This window comes from Hypanus sabinus, chromosome 6 (genome assembly GCF_030144855.1).
Source record: "Hypanus sabinus isolate sHypSab1 chromosome 6, sHypSab1.hap1, whole genome shotgun sequence".
Taxonomy (NCBI): Eukaryota; Metazoa; Chordata; class Chondrichthyes; order Myliobatiformes; family Dasyatidae; genus Hypanus; species Hypanus sabinus.
In genome coordinates this window covers 131842781-131863315 of record NC_082711.1, presented here as the reverse complement: position 1 = coordinate 131863315, position 20535 = coordinate 131842781, and the positions used below count along the sequence as shown (strand labels likewise).

The 20535-nt window shown below is 42.6% G+C and overlaps 1 protein-coding gene across 5 annotated transcripts in view; it reads right to left on the bottom strand.

The window, feature by feature from the left end:
* Nucleotides 1-20535, bottom strand: part of LOC132395842 (protein spinster homolog 1-like) — a 209040-nt gene that overhangs the window by 149265 nt on the left and 39240 nt on the right. For 4 of the 5 annotated variants that reach the window (XM_059972954.1, XM_059972950.1, XM_059972952.1 and 1 more), the window contains 5 exons: nt 18130-18195; nt 7836-7966; nt 6613-6764; nt 4370-4436; nt 3470-3612 (listed from right to left, as the gene is read on the bottom strand). In XM_059972954.1, the coding sequence (XP_059828937.1) occupies nt 3470-3612; nt 4370-4436; nt 6613-6764; nt 7836-7966; nt 18130-18193 (557 nt within the window). In that variant the 5' untranslated portion in view covers nt 18194-18195. Of the gene's footprint in view, nt 1-3469; nt 3613-4369; nt 4437-6612; nt 6765-7835; nt 7967-8042; nt 11902-18129; nt 18196-20535 lie in introns of those variants that run through there. The other variant, XM_059972955.1, reaches the window with a different exon arrangement.

The following is a 20535-nucleotide window of genomic DNA, read 5'->3' as shown; positions in this document are numbered from 1 at the left end:
TCAATGCTTTAGGAACAGTTTCTTCCCCTCTGCTATCAGATTTCTGAAAGGTCCATGAATATTACCTCACTATTCTTCCTTGTTTCTATTTATTTTTTTGTGACTTACTGTGTTTTTTTTATATGTCTTGTACTGAACTGCTGCCACCAAACAAATGCAAGTGATAATAAACTTCATACTGATTCTGCTGTTAGAGGCACATCTGAGGTTTCTGACGGTGCGAGTTGGCAGACCTGGGATGAGGCCTGGTGGCACACTGGCCTAAGTTGACTTGTCTGTTTGAGACCAGACAGTTTATTCAATTCTTCCTGACTCCTTCTTATATTCCTCTAAACTGCAAAGACGATAAACCATCGTCATCTAATCTCTGCCCATACGTCTCACCACTTACTGTTCTCTTTCTCCTGAACCCTGCTGTACAGATTCCCTCCACCACTCAACTGGGAGGTATGGCTATGGATCAGAGGAGGAACATCCACAGGGGTCATCTTCTCCCTCTCATTCCCCTTCAGTCTGTGCCACCTGTCTCTCACCCTGTTGCCCTTCTTCCAGCGTCGACTGCTTTCTGCAGCTTGCACGGTCATTGAGAATAGAGACTCCATCCACATCATTTAGCTGCTTCTGCTGAGCGTCCCTCACTTCGCACTGCAGTGCACAGTCTCACCTGTGATATCCAACACTCATGGCTCACGCTGTGCCCGTGTTCAGCTGGCACAGGGGTGACAGACACCCAGGATTTACCCCCTGGAATCAGTAGCTGCAGAATGTTTGGTCAGGCTGGCCCACGAGGGATTTCTGTGTGTTTCCCAGAAACAACACACTGAAAAAGTCATCAACCTGCGCACTGAGGGGATTGTAACCCCCCTTGTTCATGGAAAGGGCTGGGATAGAGCCATATACCAGTACAGCATGGATACAAACCCCATGGGGCACACCCAGCTGGTCGTAATTTTCGGCATTTGGCCAATATCCTCCTCAGCCCCATTCTTCCACATACCTTGATAAATGAAACCACTGTACCCGACTCATCCACTTCCTCTGGCAGCTCGTTCCATATGCTCACCACCCTCTGTGAGAAGGAGTTACCACTCAGCTCCCTTTTACATCTTTCCCCTCTCATCCTAAACCTATATCCTCTAGTTTTGGGAAAAGACTATTACCATCGTCCTTATGCCTCCTGTAGTTTTAAACTTTTCTATAATTTTCCTATGCTCCAGGGAATAAAGACCTAGCCTGACCAACCTCTACCCATAACTGAGGTTCTCTAGACCTGGAAACATCCTCAAATCTTTTCTGCACTCTTTCCAGTTTAACCGCATCTTTCCTATAAGAGGGTGAGCTATGCTGTACAAAGTACTCTAAGAGCTGCCTCACCAACAACATACACAACTGTAACAATATGTCCCATCTCCTACACTCAATGACCTGATTCATGAAGGCCAGCAGGCTAAACATCTTTTTCACCACCTTGGTTTCAGCAAACTATGCACCTCGGTTCCTCTATTCTATTAAACCTCTTAGTGCCCTGCCATTCACAGTAATAAGTCCTACACTGGTTTGACTTCCCAAAATACATCACCTCACATTTAACTACTGAAATCCATTTGCCACTCCTCGGCCCACTTTCTAACTGATCAGGATCCCCCTGTGATCTACGATAAGATTCTTCACTGCCTCCTGGTTTTGCTTCATCTACAAAAATAAACGTGACACAAACATGAGCAGCTGAGGTGGTGGGAAGCTTGCGATGCCACCTGTTCCTGACTGGAAGCAAAGCAAATGACAATGCCTGAGCTGGTGATTTTTGTGCATGGGGGACTTTCTTGAAACTGTAGCAAACTGAGAGACAAAACGGCGATCTGTTGTGGCTGTTTGGAACGAGCTGGGAGTGAGTAAATTCAGAATCACCGTGACCTTGACATCCTCGGAGAGAGCATTCCGTGTGGTCAAATGTCACATGTCTCAGGTGTGAGAGGCTTGGTAGGCCATCATTGTCGACAGAGAGGTCATGGATGGTGAGGACTGAGGTAGGAGCCTCTTCCCTGGTGACCACATTCAGGCCTCTTGCCCAAGGTCCCTGATCAATTCCTGAGGTGATAGGTGAAGCCAGGTGCATGGGAAAAGTCAAAAGCTGGAGAAGAAAGAATCTGATAGGAGAGCAGAGTGGACAATAGGAGAAAAGGAAAGAGGAGGGGACCCAGGGGAAGTAATAGGCAGCTAAGAAGAGGTAAAAGGTCAGAGTGGGGAATAGAGGAAAGTGGGGGGGGGGGGGTGCGGGTAAGTTTTTTGTTACCGGGAGAAGAAATTAAAATTAATATTCATGCCATCAGGTGGAAGGCTACCCAGACTGAATAAAAGGTGTTGCTCCTCCGTCCCAAGGATGGCCTCATCTTGGCACAAGAGGAGGTCATGGATCACCACATCAGAATGGGAATAGGAATAAGAAAAACATCTCATTCTGATCTTCTGAAAAAATATTAACTGAGATGTCACTTTCCACAGATGTTCCTTGATTGCATGGCAACATTTCTGTAAATACCTGTGCAAGGAGGCTGTTCTCATCATCTATGATCTTAACTGGGGGCAGCATTTGAAGTTCTGAATTACAGGGTGGAGATGTAAGCAATGAGAAAAAGGGATGTTGTCACATGTGAAAGGTTATAATTACAAGCAAATGCTTGGGAAACATTTTTATTGGAGCAGCGAGCTATGACATAAAAGAGGTAGTCATGTTTATAATCAGTTAAAAATGATCTCCACGAGTGAGGCTAAAATGATACATTCCAGATAATCGGAAAAGTTAAAGGCAATTTTAGCAAATGTCTTCACAGAAAGCAGAGAATATGGCAGACTCACATTCCTTAAACTTGTAGCAGATTTCAGAAGAGCTGTTACCATATTAAGCACTTGACTTGGATTGATTAAGGGCAGGGAGAGTGGGATAAGATGAGATAGATTGAATGAGGAAAGGTGAGCACTGGAAGATCTAGAGTGATAGAATGAGCTAGCCATAGAGAGATGCAGCAGGGTAACAGACCATTTGGCCAAACAGGTCCATGCCGATCATTGACACTAGTTCTATTCTAACCCGCTTTATTCTTCCCACCTTCCCATCATCTACCCTACACTCTGCCACTCAACTTCACACTTGGGATAACTTACAGCGTCTAATTAACCTGCACGTTTTGGGGATGTGAGAGGATATCGGAGCACACGGAGGAAGCTTTCATGATCTCAGGGAGAAAGTGCAAACTCCATACAATTGGAAGTCAAGATCAAAACTGGATTACATTCTTTGCAAGGTTCTCTGATTCTGGGTTTATAACCTGAGAACACATTCAAGGCAAACGGACTTCGATGAAATCTGACCACACATTAGCAGCAGCTGGGTCTGAGTTTGTAATCGTTCACCACCGCCACTGCTCCCTGGACAAAGTGAAAAGAGATAAGCTTGACACCAGGAACCTACTTTGTCATCAGGTATTTGAGGTCCTGATACCAGGAGGTTCTGGAGTTCAGGGCCTCTGTGAGATTTTCTGATGCTCCTCGATGAGGGTTTGGCATCAGGAAGGCAAGGAGCAATAAGTTAAGAGCACCAATACATGGAGTGACCTGCAGGAAGCAAGCAAACAGAGCACACTACTGATTTAAATGTTAATCAAACACTAACAACAGTATTTATGCTTATACTCAAGGGGAAGATAGTTCCCTAAATCTCTGAAATTCCACTAAAGCATTACAAGAATCTGTCTCAAATTCTCTGCCCAAGATGGAACATGATGTTTATACTGTGCTGATTGTGTGAGCACTGGATCATTCAATTGGTTAAGACCGAGTATTAATGTTCTATGCATCTGTTGGCAAGGTATGAAAGGTTTCTTCTCATCACCTACATGAGGGCTATCTGCAAGATTTAGTAAGCAGATCATGTAGCAGGAGGGTTTCTTTATTATCTGATGATATAGATGATGTTCGGTGCAGTGCAATGGTATAGGGGTCAATTACAAGAGAAATCAGCAACATTCAGCCTCGCTGAAAATCAATTTGTCTTGAGTCAAATAGTTTCTAATAGGAAATTTCAGATTAATTTTACAACTCTCCTGTTTTCTATTTTATTTAACTTCAATCAAAATACTTGTATTACTGGCTGACAATTCACAAAGGGGCATTTTACACCCAATCAATGCACATCAACTTCCCCTTCCTCCCTGACAGACACCCTTTGTGAAAAGAGTGTGGATTGGGCTTTAAAATTTCTCTCTTGTGCAGAGAAAATGTTGTGATATCACAATGGGAGACACGGTGTAGAAATTCCTGAAGCAAATGAAATACAACAGTAAGCATGAAATTGCACACAAACTAGTCTTACCCTCAATCCCCAGTGCCAGTCATCTGTCAGCTTCAGCATACTAGACCCAAGGATGTAACCAAGGCCACTGTAATAGAACAAATATGTTGTATTCAATTTCTCTAATCTTCCAATCATGCAAACAGCAAATGTGTTTCAGAACCTTGACTAACTCACAATTTGATGACATTAACCTTTGCCACTCCGAAGATATGTCCAGCATCAAAGAGAAGATAAAATAGAATGCAAATACTGGAATCTAGAGCAACACAAGATGTGCTGGAGGAGCTAAGAAAATCAGGCAGCATCTATGGAGGGAAATTAAGATGAAGGTCTTGATAGGAAACATCAACTGTTTATTTCCCTCCATAGATGCTGCTGGATCAGTTGAGTTCCACCAGTGTTTCATGTTGCTCCATTTTCAAAGCACTGGAATTAACATAAATCAGTTTCTATTTTATGGTGATTAACAGGCATCCAGATTGTAATTAATATGCTCATCCATTAGTGATGGGAGCCTGAGTAAATGTCCCTTTTACCCTCACTAACCACAAAGTCACCTACCATGGAGGCTGTTCAAGGATGGAACAGATTTTTATTGTGGACTCTTCAGAAAAAAATTAAAAATGTAACTTACTTTTCATGTGGATGCAAAATGCTAGGGCCTAAAGGATACATACTCTTGGATGTCGCAAGTTTGGCTAATATTTCAGACATGGTGACTGACTGAACAGCCATGATAAGCTGTGGTAAACACTTTAAACCATAAGCGCACTTCTCCATTTGTTTAAAATTGTCAAACATTGACTTCTGTTGAAATAGAGAAAGTGTTCAAAGTAGACTATAACGTATCACTAGTTTTTATTTACTGAAACAATGGATTGACATCCTGTGAGACATTTGCATCCACAGGAAAAAAGACTGTCCAAGTTATTAACCAAGGGACACTCTGCTGAAGATAAAGACTTCTGAAGATAAAACATTGGAAACCAGCCACACTTCTTCCCCAGTAAGAGGCTAAAAATTGTGTAAGACTTGATCTGGTATCAGGCACACAGAAGATCAGAGGATAAATGGGCCATCAGTTTTCCCATGCAACTGATACCATCCAAGAATCTGAATTGTGCTTCTGTGCTAAGGCTGATCTGACCTTTCTTGTACATTACATGGAATTGATGGTTATAAATGGAAATAGAGTTCAATTGGAGTTAAGATGCTGTTGGTTTGGAAAACCCTAAAGATATGACTGCATCAGAAGCATCAAAGGATTAAAGCTGCCTTGCATTTGTCAAGTAACATGTGGGGGGGTGGCAGCAGATTAGAGGTTAGGTTGAAGTTATAGCTTGGGTGTGAGATGGGATGGGATAGGGTTGGAATGAAGGTTTAAAGCTGAGTTTGGGTGTAAAGGGCAGGTTGGGGCAATGACTAGTCCTGAAGCCAGTGGCCTATATGGAAGGGGCAATGAAAGAAGTGCTGGTGATCTGATAAGAAGCAGAAATAGAGTCGGGCAGTTGGTGGAGGATAACTGAGTGATTGATGAGGAGTCGTGTTTGTGGGTGACAGTGGTGGAGTGGGATAAGGGCAGGAATAGATTTAAGGTAGTATGGTGGTGGTGTGATTGTATGAATGTCAGCTACTGGAAGGGGAAGTGAAAGGAATTAGGAAGCCAAAGTGAAAAGGTGCTGAATGGGGATAGGAATATGGTGACTGGGAATAGTGGGTTGGAGGGAGATTAATTGACTGGGATTGTTACGGGTTATCAGATAGGGTAGGGGAAGATAGCTGTTGAGTTAATGTTGAGCTGGCAGTGGTGGTTGGGCTACAAGCCACATAAGAGGGAAGCAGTTGTCCATATGTCACTGAGCCTCTTCCCCCTTCCAATAAGATCATGGCTGATCTGATCTTAACCTTGAGCTCCCCTATACACCAAAACTCTGTCTGAGGCTTCAGTGATATGGCCTGCATAGCTGGCAAGGATAGAGGATGCCACCCTTCAAGAGAAGAAACTTACCCTGGACCATGGTCCAGTTAAGAGTGCAGGCGACTGGCCAGCTTTGACCAGTATCCACCCACCCCACCTCTGCCCCCGTGCCAGACAAATAAGGCAGCAGTGGTATATAGAGAATGATTTGGTGGTCCCAGTCAAAACGGGCAGCAATTGGGGTGAGAAGTGGTGGGGGTGGGAGCTGGAGGAAGCACATGCGCTTAATTCCTACCCACCTCTTTGTTATCAGTGTTTGAAAGCATGGAAGGAATTCACATACCTTCCTATTGGAATCGCAGTGTAGAAGGCACAGAGTGCCCATGTCCTTTTGGCATCCACGAAAAGGTCTGCAATAACAGTTGGTGCAATTGTGGCAAAGCTGGCTTGCCCTACCCCAACAAATGCCAAGCACAAATTTAGCAACCAAAAGCCCTGAGGAAAAAAGCAAGTTTTAAAAAATAGTGAGCTGGAGTGGAGAATCAATGACATTTCCAAATTCAGAGTGTTGCTGAGAACTCAACCAGCAGTTACAGGGGTTGTACACCATTCGTTCTCCTTTGAGTTCTTGCATCAGAAGCAATCCAATCCATGAGGCCCAATGTCAAGAGAGTCGTATGCTTTCAATGAACACCAATACAATGCATCAAATTTTTGTACAAATTGTCATTATCTGGTGAGTATTTTTAAGCTCTGAGCCGTAAAAATTGGTATGTGCCATTCTAGTTTTGGTTCCAAGGTTTTTCAAGTATCTTGATAGATCAAACTGAGGAAAGAGTTACTTCAAAGCACTCTCCAAACTCAAGATGGACGCCATTAGAAGGACAAGGGTAGGAGGAGGTCAACATCATTCCTAAGTCTAAACTTCATCACATCCTATTTAACTTATTATTCTTTATCAAATAGAGTTATGAACATCCCAAAACATGGGGACAGGGCCAATGCCATCTTCTCTTGAATGGATAATGAAAGATTGGTTTAAGATTGACGCTTGCATTGCCAGAATAAAAGAGGAGAAATATACCTTAACTCCAAGTGCAGTCAGTATATTCTATTCTACAACATCCCAGGGACAAATGACCACTTTGGGCTACTGATTTTGTGTTACTACTGTTTCTAACCAGAACAGAGATGGTTGGCTGATTCTCCCATTATCACATCTAGAGACTGCTGCCAGTGACTGGGATTATTTTATTGGTGAATTCAGCATGATCCTATCGGGAAGCATTGCTGTTATTTTGACAATGGGTCCTTCCAGATTGCTTGTTTGGAATAAATAAGCACTACTGTAAAATGCAGTTACCCATCTCTTGTCGATTTTATGGAAACACAATATGGCAATAAACACCATATTGTATGTGTAATTAGCAACTGTAATGAAAACCAGCCTAGACACAGACAGTAAGCACAAGCATGTAACATTACAGAAGAGCTGACCAAGAAATCTTTCATTCTTGAGCTCCAACATTGACAAGAAGATTAAGAAATAAAAATATATCAGCATACAGTAACGAATGATCCTGCCAGCATCGCAGTGCTCCATATGACTATTCCGACACCCATCAGAATCTTCCTGTTGTATCGATCACCCAGGTAACCAAACAATGGCGCCAGCGCCAGGTAGCTGCAGGTAGGAACTGAACAAAATAGGCAAGTCAGCGGTGAATTCAGCACAGAATGTGAAGCCAGTAATGTGTTGTCTGTGTGAATCACCTAAAGCCCTTTTGCTAGACATCGTGGTGACAAGGTCCTACATCATGGCAGGAGAATCCCATCTCAGCAAGGACAAGAACAAACCAGGAGGAATCCAGACCAATCACATGGCTGGAAAGTTCATCAAAAGACAGCCAAGCCTCACCTCCTGCGTGTGAAAACTGCAGTGAATTCTGACATTCCAAAGCCATGAAATGAATTAATTTTGTTCAAAAGAATAATACAAATATAAATAGTTAATACTCACCCAAGCAATTAATAAAATATGAACATCTTAGTCCTTGCTGGTTGTTTCTTTTCAATGAAATTACAGGTGGAGCACATGTACCCAGCCCAACCTGCCATTGTTCGCCCTACAGATTCTCCAGTGTAAGTGCAAGTTTGGAATTATTATCACTTGTAACAAGGTACAGTGAAAAGCTGTTGCTACAGATCAATTCATTACAACAGTGCACTGAGGTAAATCAATGACAGAATGCAGAATGAAGTGTAGCAGTTAAAGAGAAAGTGCAGTACAGGTACAGGTTATAATTTTGCACTTCATCTTTAGATTGCACAGAGAGTCATGTGTCAAAGTACTATTTTCGTTCTGACAATGGCCCATAAACAGGTTTGGGTTTCTTGGATTTGCACACTTTAATGAAAAGCCTAAACTTGCTGGTGGTTACATGGTGAAATGCAAATGATGAGCTTTCTCTTTCAAACTCCACCTCAGTACATCTCAGCAGCAATTCAATAGTTCTAAGGCAGCAGAGCCACAAGTCTGTGCCCTCCTGCTCTCTGCACAGGCATCCTGCATATCACATAGCTCAGTTCAAGCATTGCAAACGTGAAGAGGTGTGGATTCAAATTCCATTCTCGGCACTTGAGAACCTAATACAACCAGGTGGTGCCCTTTGCGGTTGCAAATGCCTCCTTTTGAATGAGACATTAACGAGACATCGCTCTTTTCCTAAGTGTAGATAATAGACAGAAAGCAAATCATTTTTCTCTTAATCAAAATCTCCTCTGATCTTTATCAGATTTTTCATTAACAGCATGCAGATTCTCTTTTTGAAACCGGTACTTGACATTTTATCTTTATCTCTTCTCAGTGCAGTTCATTTACTTCTGTCTGCCAAACATGTGCTTTGTATGTATACTACTTTGTTGCATTTTCTGCATATTTCACCTTTAAATCTGCATTGGTTTGGTGTATATGAGCCCCTGCCACAGCAGTAACACAGTTTGTTCAACCAGGCAATTTCAGTTTAGACATTGCAATTTTCTCACACTCATTTTCATTCTTGACTGCAACTCCAGCTACCATTCCCACTGATACAGTGATTTCAACAGCAATTTTAAATGTGAGTTGTGCTTCAGTTAGGAGCCATTCTTAATGCTTTCTTGTAAGATTCCACAAACTAAATGATCTCTTAGTGCATCATGAAGCTCATTTCTGAACGGGCAATGCTCAGACAATCTCTTCAACTCAGCCACTTAAAATTTAATGGACTCCCCTTCCTTCTGATTTGGCTTATGAAACCTAAAGTATTATGCAATCAACAATGGTTTCTGTTCTAAATGTTCCTGCATTACTTTCAAAATATCAGCAATGCTCATTTCAGCTGGTTTGGTTTAAACAGTTAAACTTCTAAGCAAACTATACTCTTCCACCAATTGCATTCGTTTCTCATCAGCTGTTCCATTTATATTAAAACATTGCTCAATTTGTTCAGTATACATCAGCCAGTCATCTGTTGTGTTATCGAACATAACTATTATTCTGATGTTGCCAGCCATGTCTGCTTTTTCAACAGCCAGAAAGACACAAAGCTTGCAGTTAGGGTCCTCTCTCAGCCCCCATGTGTGCAGCTGTGAGACGGAGAGTGCCATACATGAACCACAGGAGGAAAGAAATGCAGAAAGCCTCCAGTCTCCAAAGCTCTGCCCAAGTGATCTTGTGCTTGGAAAGATCCCATTTCATCCAAGCTCTCTGTGACCCCCAACTGCACTGCCTCCACCTTCCGTCCTCACAGTTCTGTACCTCTGGCTGAACTATGTCACACCTATCCCTTGCACATGCACTCCCCCATCACTGGAAGTGTGCACAGCCAAGGCTTGCCATCCCAGGCTTGGGTTGCCAATGATGTCTCTGTCAATTCCAGGGAGCTCACTGCTTGGTCTATGGCCATGTTGGTGGCCCACTTTCAGCCTGATCATGTCATGTCTTATGCTTGGTGTATTAGCTTGTCATCGGAACTCCTCAGTGTTAGTGCAACTCTACACTTTGCCACCTTGAAATCCTCCACTGGCGATGACAATGGAAGCTGTAGCTAGCCTGATCTTATGTAGAGCCCCACTGAAGAAAAGTTTGAGGGGATCCACAGCCACCTGCAGGTGCTTGTTGACTTACCTGTTGATACCTTCTACAGTAGCCATGGGGAACTCATACACTGTGGAAAGCCAGAGCAGCATTGGTAGAAGACCATGTTGGTACAGCTATTAAACATCACCTCTCATCTCTTTGTACTCAGTACTTTGACTTATGAAGGCCAATGTGCCAAAAGCTTTCTTTAGGACACTATCTACCTGTGACACCACTTTGAATGAATTATAGACCTGTATTCCCCACATCCCTTTGTTCTACCACACTCCTCAATGTCCTACCGTTCATTGTATAAGACCTACTCTGGTTGGTCCTCACACCTGCTTGTATTAAATTCCATCTTCCATTTTTCAGCCCATTTTTCCAACAGGTCCAGATCCTGCTGCAAGCTCTGACAGCCTTCCTCACCGTCCTCCACACTCCCCATCTTGGTGTCATTCGCACACTTGCTGATCCAGTTAACCACATTATCATCCAGATCATTGCTATAGATGACAAACAAGGATGGACCCAGCAATCACTTTACTGTCAGATTACTACAGGTCTCTCAATGAGTTATCAGGAGAGGGATAGACATGTAGACAGTTCACAGAAAAGTACATAAACAAAAAGGTATTTCAATTTCCCCAATAGTAACTGGAATTGCCTTAGCATGAAAAACATAGAGGGGTGCAATTTATCAGGAAGGTCAATTTGTAGATAATATTATTGTAGAGGCAACAGTACCAGATCTAATCTCAGGAAATGAAGTTGGGCAAGAGGTAAAGTATCTGTGGTTGAACAGTTTGAGAGAAGTGAACTCACAGGAAGTTACAAGGCGTTGGTGGGACCACATTTGGGATATCATGATCAGTTTTAATCACCCTGCTATATGGAAAGAATGCAGGGGCGATTTACACGGATGTTGCTGGGATTAATGGAGAGAGGTTCAGCAGTTTGGGATTTTATTCATAGGAGAATGAGCAATGATATTATAGTGTATGAAATCCACAAAGTACTACATGGACAGGGTGATTTTTTAGTTTTTATCTCATGGTTGGGGAATCATTAATTAAAGGACATAGATTTAGAGGGAGGGGAGAAGATATACTAAGGATCTGAAGGACAACGTTTTCACCCAGGTGTTCCCAGTACATGGAGTGAGTTGTCAGAGAACAGGTACATTAACAAAAGGCACTTGGACAGGTTCATGGATAGAAGAGGTGTAAAGGGATATAGGCCAGATGGGGAGGACATGGGCATAGCTTAGATGGGCATCTTAGTTGGCATTGAACAGTTGGGCTCTGGGGCCTGTTTCCATGCTGGATGATTTCACGACTCTGAGTTATGGAAAGATATAAAGAGGGTCTGGAAATCAGGGTCCTGATTTATAGAAATATAGAAACATAGAAAACCTACAGCACAATACAGGCCCTTCGGCCCACAAAGTTGTGCCGAACATGTCCCTACCTTAGAAATTACTAGACTTACCCATAGCCCTTTATTTTTCTAAGCTCCATGTACCTAACCAAAAGTCTCTTAAAAGACCCTATTGTACTATGGAAGGCCAATTTCAATATCTTAAAGCAGAACCCAGAAAAAGTGAATTAGGAGCAGATACTTCTGGTATGTGGGAATCTTTTAAAAGTGAAATATTAAGAGTTCGTACCATTGTGTCTCTATAAGGATGAAAGTTTAGGAAGGTAAGCCCAGAGTGTCAAATAATATCTTTGGTTTGATAAAGGGAAAAGATGAAGCCTAATGGCAGACATGGAGTATAGAAAGCAGGAGAGGCCCTTCTGGAATATAGAATATATAGGTGAATATTCAGAAAAATTACAAATACAATGAGCGAGCAGCCACAAAGCATCAGAGGTTGAGAAGATTAAGGAAAATCCAAAAAACTTTACAAGTATGTTTAGAGCAAGAAAGTAAGGTATAATCTGTGTCTTGAGTAAGGGGATGTTGGTAAGCTCTTAATGTAATAAGCACTCTGTTCACTAAGAAGGAAAAAAACTGCAGTTGCAAATGGAGGGTTTCTAGAGCATGTTATCATCAGAAAGGAGGAAGTACTGGATGGATAAATCCTCAGGAGCCTAATGAGATATATCCCAGCTGCTATAGGAAGCAAGGCAAGAGCTTGATGGCATCCTAACAGAGAATTTTAACTCTACTGGCCACAGGTGATGCGCCAGATGACTGGAGGTCAACAAATGTGTTACATTTACTCAGGAAAGGCAGCAGAGATTAGCCAAGCAATGGTTGGGAATATTTTTTGGAAAGGAGTCTGACAGATAGGATTAATCTATATTTGAAATGCAAGGGCTAATCACGCAGAACAGACACAAGTGGCTGCAAATGCTGGGATGTGGAGTAACTGATAGAGGGACTCAGGTCAAGCAGTATCTTTGGGGGCTAAATGGATAGTCAGCCTTTCTAGTCGAGACCTTTATTCTGGATTCTCATCAGGGATAGTTAGTGCAACCTAGATGATGGGAGATTCTGTATGACTAATTTTTTGTATTTTATGACTCTATGTCTGACTGTATTTTTACTGAATATCGATACATGCGACCAACTATCAATTTATCAATATAATTGTGTTTTTAAAGGTACAAAATCTAATGATGAGAAGAGTACAGTTGATGTAGTCTACACAGACTTTAATGAGGTCTTTGATTAGGCACCACACAGAAAACTAGTTGAAAAGGTTTGAGCCAATGGATTTCTAGGTAAATTAGCAAAATAGATCCAAACTTGACTTGGCATTAGAGCGTGACAGATGTTGTTATCGATTAAATGGACTCTGAAAACTTTGTTCCTCAATCACACTTTATTTACTTGCGTACAAGGTGAACAACCCGGCCCCTGTCACCAAACTGTTCTGAAGTTTGAAAAAAGAAATGCCATTTTTAAACAGAAATTGACTAGTTGGATACAGATGTTGACTAACTGGTAACAATGTGGATGTTGATGTTCCTTATTTGCAAAATCAATCACACTACAATAATACAGCTATTAATAAAATCTATACATCTCAGGCCAAAATACTTAAGAAGTAGTAAAGTAACTATTACAATCATAAGTGTCACCCTGGAATCCTTTATTTGCATCTTTATCTTGTCTTGGTATGACAAATGGCTCTGGCCTCATGTTGTGCAAAGGGAAACTATCCTCTTCAGAGACCTCCCTGCCTGGGTTAACTGCACACTATATATAAACTCTCCTTGCCCGGCCATCATCTTAACCCTTGACTTGCTGCAACTTCCACATAAAGCAGGATTGCTTTAATGATTTAAAGTCTGTGATCAGTAGAATACTAAAGGGATCAGTGCAGGAATCCTCAGTGTGTACAGGAGCCCTCAATTAACCCTTAATATGAAAAAAAAATTTGGATAAGAAAGTGTGAGATACGATTCGACCATAAAAAGCATAAAATATAGGAGCAGAATTAGGCCATTCAGCCCATCAAGTCTATTCTGCCATTTTATTGTGGCTAATCCATTTTCCTTCTCAACCCTATTTTCCTGTCTTCTGCCAGTAGCCTTTCATGCTACGATTAATCAAGAACCTATCATCCTCCACCTTAAATATACCCAATAACCTGGCTTCCACAGCGGCCTATATCAAGGAATTCCACAGATTCACCACCACCTAAAGAAATTCCCCCTCATCTCCATGAGTATAGGCCCAGAGTCATCAAACTTTCCTCACAGGTTAACCCTTTCATTTCCCAGAAGCATTCTCATGAACCTCCTCTGCAATGTCAGTACATACTTTCTTAGACAAGGTGTCCAAAACTGCTCACTATACTCCAAGTGAGGCCTCAGCAGTGCCTTATAAAGCCTCAGGACTACATCCTTGCTTTTGCATTCTAGTCCTCTCAAAATGAATGCTAACATTGCAACTTACCTTTAGGGAATCCTACATGAGGACTTTCAAGCCCCTTTGCACCTCAGACTTTTCAATTTTCTCCATGTTTAGAAAAATAGTCTATGTTTTTATTCTTTCTACCAAAGCACATCACAACATACTTCCCAACACTGTATTCCATCTGCCACTTCTTTGTCTCCTCCCTGCTTCTTCAACACCTGCCCCTCCACCTGTCTTTGTATCATCCACAAACTTGGTCACAAAGCCATTAATTCGATCATCCAAACGATTGACATATAACATAAAAAGAATGGTCCCAACACCAACCTTCGTAGAACACTACTAGTCACCAGAAAAGGCCTATTTTATTTCCACTCTTCACTCCTGCCAATGAGCCAATCATCTATCCATGCTAATATCTTTCTTGTAATACTATGGGCACTTATCTTGTTAGGCACGCATGTACAGCATCTTGTCAAAGTCCAAGTACACAACATCCACCAATTCTCCTTTGTCCATACGGCTTTTTGTTTCCTCAAAGAATTCCAACTGATGTGTCAGACAAGATTTTCCCTTGAAGAAACCACACTGACTTTGTTCTATTTTATCATGTGCCTCTAAGTACCTTGAAACCTCATCCTTAACAATCGACTCCAACATCTTCCTGAGGTCAGAATAACTGGCCTATAATTCCCATTCTTCTGCCTCCCTCCCTTCTAAAACAATGGATTAACATTTGCAATTTTCCTGTCCTCTGGAAGCATGCCAGAATTTAGTGGTCATTTAAAGATTATTACTAATGCATTCACAATCAAGTACTTCTTTCGAAACCCTGGTGTGAAGTCCAACTGGTCCAGGTGACTTACTTACCTTCAGACTATTCCACTTGCCAAGCACCTTCTCTCCAGTATTAGTAACTGCACTCACCTCTGCTCCCTGACATTCTCGAATTTCCGGAATACTGCTAGTATTTTCCACAGTGAAGACTGAAGCAAAATACTTATTCAGTTCAACTGTCATTTCCTTGTTCCCCCAATACTACCTTTTCAGTGTCACATTCCAGCAGTCTAATATCTACTCTCATCTCTCTTTTATTCCTTATATATTTGAATAATCTTTTGGCCTCCCCTTTTAATTATTGGCCAGTTTAACTTCACGTTTAATCTTTTCCCTACTTAGTGTTTTTTTTATTGCATTCAGTTGGTTTTTAGAAGCTGCACAATCCTTTAACTTCCCACTAATTTGTGTTCCGTTATATGCCCTCCCTTTTCCTTTTATCTTGTCTTTGGCTTCCGTTGTCAGCTATGGTTGTATCATCCTGCCTTTAGAATACCTCTTCTTCTTTGGGATGTATCTATCCTGTGCCTTTTGATTTACTCCCAGAAACTTCAACCAATGCTGCTCTGTCATCATCCCTGCTAGTGTACCCTTCCAATCAACTTTAGCCAGCTACTCTCTCATGCCTCTATAATTCCCTGTACTGTACTACTGATACGTCAGACTTTAGCTTTCCCCTCTCATATTGCAGGGTGAATTCTATCATATTATGATCATTGTCTCCTAAGGGTTCCTTGACCATAGGCTCCCTAATCAAATCCAGTTCATTACACAAAACCCAATCCTTTCCCCTAGTGGGCTCAACCACAAGTTGCTCTGAAAAAACATCTCACAGACATTCTAAAAATTCTCTGTTTTGGGATCCAGCACCTACCTGATTTTCCCAATCTACCTCTATATTGAAAACCAGCTATGAGTAAATAGTCCCACTTCCTTGTGAGCAGCCTCGGGAGAGAAGAAGGCTATGGGAGTAAACCCAGACACCAAATCCAGAGCGGAGCCCCTAAGGAGCCGGACATCATTGAACATCCTTCCAGCAGCTGCTGCAGCCAAGCTGGTGCCAAATGTATTGCTTCATAATATTTCCTTTAGACTACAGTGCGCCAGAGGTCCATGAGCGTCAGGAAGCAGAAGTGAGTGCCATTGCTATTTCAAAGGAAAAAGTGCTAGGCAAATTCAAAGGTCTGAAGATGGATAAGTCACCTGGACCAGATGGACTACATCCCAGAGTCCTGAGAGAGGTTGCTGAGGAGATAATGGATCCATTCTTCATGATCAATCAAGAATCACTTGATTCTGGCATGGTGCCAGAGGAATGAAGGATTGCAAATGTCACTTCACCCTTTAAGGAGGAAGGGAGGCAAAAGAAAGGAAATTATAGGCCAGTTAGCTTAACCTCAGTGATTGGGGAAGTGCTGGAGTCTATTATTAAGGTTGAGGTTTTGGGGTACTTGGAGACTAATGATAAAATAAGTCAAAGTCAGCATGGTTTCTGTAAAAGGAAATCTTGTCTGACAAATCTGCTAGAGTTTTTTGAGGAAGTAACAAGCAGGGTGGACAAAGGAGGGGCAGTAGATGTTATTTACTTGGATTTTCAGAAAGTGTTTGATGAGGTGCCACACATGTGGCTGCTTAGCAAGATAAAATCCTATGGCATTACAGGAAAGATACTAGCATGGATAGTGAAATGGCTGACAGGCAGGAAGCAGTGAGTGAGAATAAAAGGGGCCTTTTTCTGGTTGATTGCCAGTGACTAGTGGTGTTCCTCAGGGGTCAGTATTGGGATCGCTACTTTTCACATTGTTTGTCAATGATTTAGATAATGGAATTGATGGCTTTGTGGCAAAGTTTGCAGATGATACGAAGATGAAGGGGTAGGTAGTGCTGAGGAAGCAATGCAATTGCAGCAGGACTTAGACAAACTGGAAGAATGGGCAAAAAAGTGGCAGATGGAGTACAGTGTTGGGAAATGTATGATAATGCACTTTGGTAAAAGGAACAATAGTGCAGAATATTATCTAAATGGGAAGAAGGTTCAAGAGGTGCAGAGGAACTTAGAAGTCCTTATGCAAGACTGCCAGAAGGTTAATTTACAGGTTGAGTCTGTAGTAAAGAAGATCAATGCAATATTGGCATACATTTCATGGGGAATAGAATATAAAAGCAAGGAGATAACACTGAGCCTTTATAAGACACTAATCAGGCTGCACAATTGTCAACAGTTTCAGGCCCCATATCTCAGAAAGGAGGCATTGTCATTGGAGAGGGTCCGGAGGAGGTCCACGAGGATGATTCTAAGAATGAAAGGGTTAACATATGAGGAGCATTTGGCAGCTTTGGGCCTGTACTCACTGGAACTTAGAAGAATGTGTGGGGATCTTATTGAAATCTACCTAATGTTGAAAGGATTAGATAGGTTTGGTGTGGAGAGGATGTTTCCTATGGTGGGGGGTATCCAGAACTATAACACACAGCCTCAAAATTGAGTGACGACCTTTTAGAAGAGAAGTAGGGAGGAATTATTTTTAGGTCAGAGAGTAGTAATTCTGTGGCATGCTCTGCTACAGAGTGCGGTGGAGGCCAAGTTCGTGCATATATTTAAGGTGGAAATTGATCATTTCCTGATCAGTCAGGGCATCAAAGAATATGGTGAGAAGGCAGGTGTATGGGGTTGAGTGGGATCCGGGATCCAGGATCAGCCATGATGGAATGGTGGAGCAGACTCCATGGGCTGAATGGCCTAATTCTGCTCCCATGCCTTATGGTCTTACAGTCTTACACGGGTGAGGCTGAGAGGGGGATCTTGACGACTAGGCACCTCGGGATCTCCATACCTTTCGCCCAGGCTTGTGATGATGAAGACGATCACGCATTGTCCTTCAAGACAGACGGATGCCACTAAATGTATCTTACAACCAAAACTCAAGCTATTGTTTGAGGGGTGATTGATAAGGAACTTTATATAATAGCATTCATGCCACATCCCAGCTGATGACAAAGGAGAGTGAAATACAGTGGAATTGAACTTACCAGTCTGGAGTAAACCAGTTAACCTGTCATGTATTCCGAAGTAGACCTGAACTTTGTTCAACATACCTGCAAGAAACAACACAGATAGTATGACTGAACAGTACAAAGACAGACTGGTCATTTATCAAGGTCAGTGAAAATCATCTGGGAGGAGGAGGAGGGGGAAGGTTGATGTTTTTGCTGCTAGTGTGTGGGGGAAGGGGACTTTTAGTTTCTGGCATTCATTCTTTGGGCTTTTTTGCTCTCTGTTTCATGAATGCCTGTGAAGAGTAAGGATCTCAGGTTGTGTACTGTATATGTTCCCTGATACTAAATCAAACCACTGACCCATCATCCTCTACAACGACGTATCACCCTCAGTCCCTCTGGACCTCTCCAAGGACCCATCCTAGCTGTCTTCCCACATTGCCCCCCATCACGTCTATTCCAGTCAATGATCTAGCCTTCTCCTGATGTCACCATCAGGCAGTTCCCTCATCCCTAGCTGGCCACCAACATCATCAATGCCTACACTGACCACTCTGCTTTCAGTAGTAGAGCTGCCACCTTACAGTTTCAGAGACACAGGTTCAATGCTGAACCCCGGTAATATCTGTGTGGAGCTTGTGATTTGCTCCCACACCCCACAGATGTACAGTTTGATAGGTTGATCTCTCTTGGGTAGGTGAAGGGAGGAATATGTTGATGGGTTTGAGCAGAGAATAAAACAGGAATAGTATAATACTGGCATAAAAGTGTGAGCAATGGCCAGACCAAAGTGCCTGTTTCCATGACTCTATCGGCTTCTTTAGGACTCTATTTTCTTCTCTGGTCATGATATCAGCGAGCTGAAATCACCGTGCGAGCTCGCTCATTGGTGACGCAGCACAAGGTTTAAAAAGAGCTCAGGAGCTTTCAGCTTCTTATTGGCGCACTGAAATCAGCGTGGGGCCAATAAAAAGAAAGGAGGTGTAAGTGGAGCGGCCGTTGTTGGAGTAGAGCATTGTGAGAGTGGACTGGCTTTGGCTCAACGGGCTTAGGTGAGAACAGAGCTGGGTGGGAACAGGTTCTAAGTGAGTAAGTTTCTAGTAAGCTTTTTCTTTCTGTTAATATGTAGCTAGGGCACTGAGAATGGATCTGGATGGAGTGGTGTGTTCCAAGTATGAGATGTGGGAAATTTGGGAGACCTCGAGTCTCCCTGATAACCACATCTGCACAAAGTTCATTAAGCTGCGATCCTTAGAGACCCTGTTAAAGGAAATGGAGCTGCTGTGTGGTGACTTCTGGCTCATATGGAAGGAGGAGGAGGTGATAGACAGGAGCTACAGGGAGGTAGTCACCCCCAAGTTCCCTGCGTGACTGTCAGGAGAGCGAATAGGCAACCTATGGCCATTCACCTCAGTAATGAGTATATTGTTTTGGATACTGTTGGGGGGGGGGGGGGTGAGGGGAATCAGCCTACCATTGGGAACCTGCAGCGACCAGGTCTCTGGCACTGAGTCTGTCCCTGTGGCTCAGAAGAAAAGGCAGGAGAGAAGTAGAGTGCAGCTGTGATAGGGGGATTCCATAATTTCTAGAACACTAAAGCACAGTACAGGCCCTTCAGCCCTTGATGTTGTGCCGATCCATATATTCCTTAAAAAAAGTACTAAACCCACACTACCCTGTAACTCTCTGTTTTTCTTTCATCCATATGTCTGTCCAAGAGGCTCTTATTACCCCTAATGTTTTAGCCTCCACCACCATTCCAGGCACTCACAACCCTCTGTATAAAAAACGTACCCCTGATATCTCCCCTAAACTTCCCTCCCTTAACTTTGTACATATGCCCTCTGGTGTTTGATATTCTTACCCTGGGAAACAGGTACTGGCTATCCACCCTATCTATGCCTCTCATAATCTTGTAGACCTCTATCAAGTCCCCTCTCATCCTTCTACACTTCAAAGAGAATAGCCCCAGCTCTGCTAACCTTGCCTCAAGATTTGTTTTCCAATCCAGGCAACATCCTGGTAAATCTCCTCTGCACCGTCTCCATAGCTTCCACATCCTTCCTATAATGAGGTGACCAGAATTGAACACAATACTCTAAGTGTGGTCTCACCAGAGATTTGTAGAGTTGCAACATGATCTCTCTACTCTTGAACTCAATCCCCCATTAATGAAGCCTAGCATCCCATAGGGCTTCTTAACTATCGTATCAACCTGTGCAGTGACCTTGAAGGATGTATGGATTTGAACCCCAAGGTAAACACAAAGTACACTGCAGATGCTGTGGTCAAATCAAGACGCACAAAAAAGCTGGATGAACTCAGCAGGTCGGGCAGCATCCGTTGAAAGAAGCAGTCAACGTTTCGAGTCAAGACCCTTTGTCAGGTCTAAAGAAGGAGGGGGCAAGGACCCTATGAAGAAGGTGGGTGGAGGGTGGA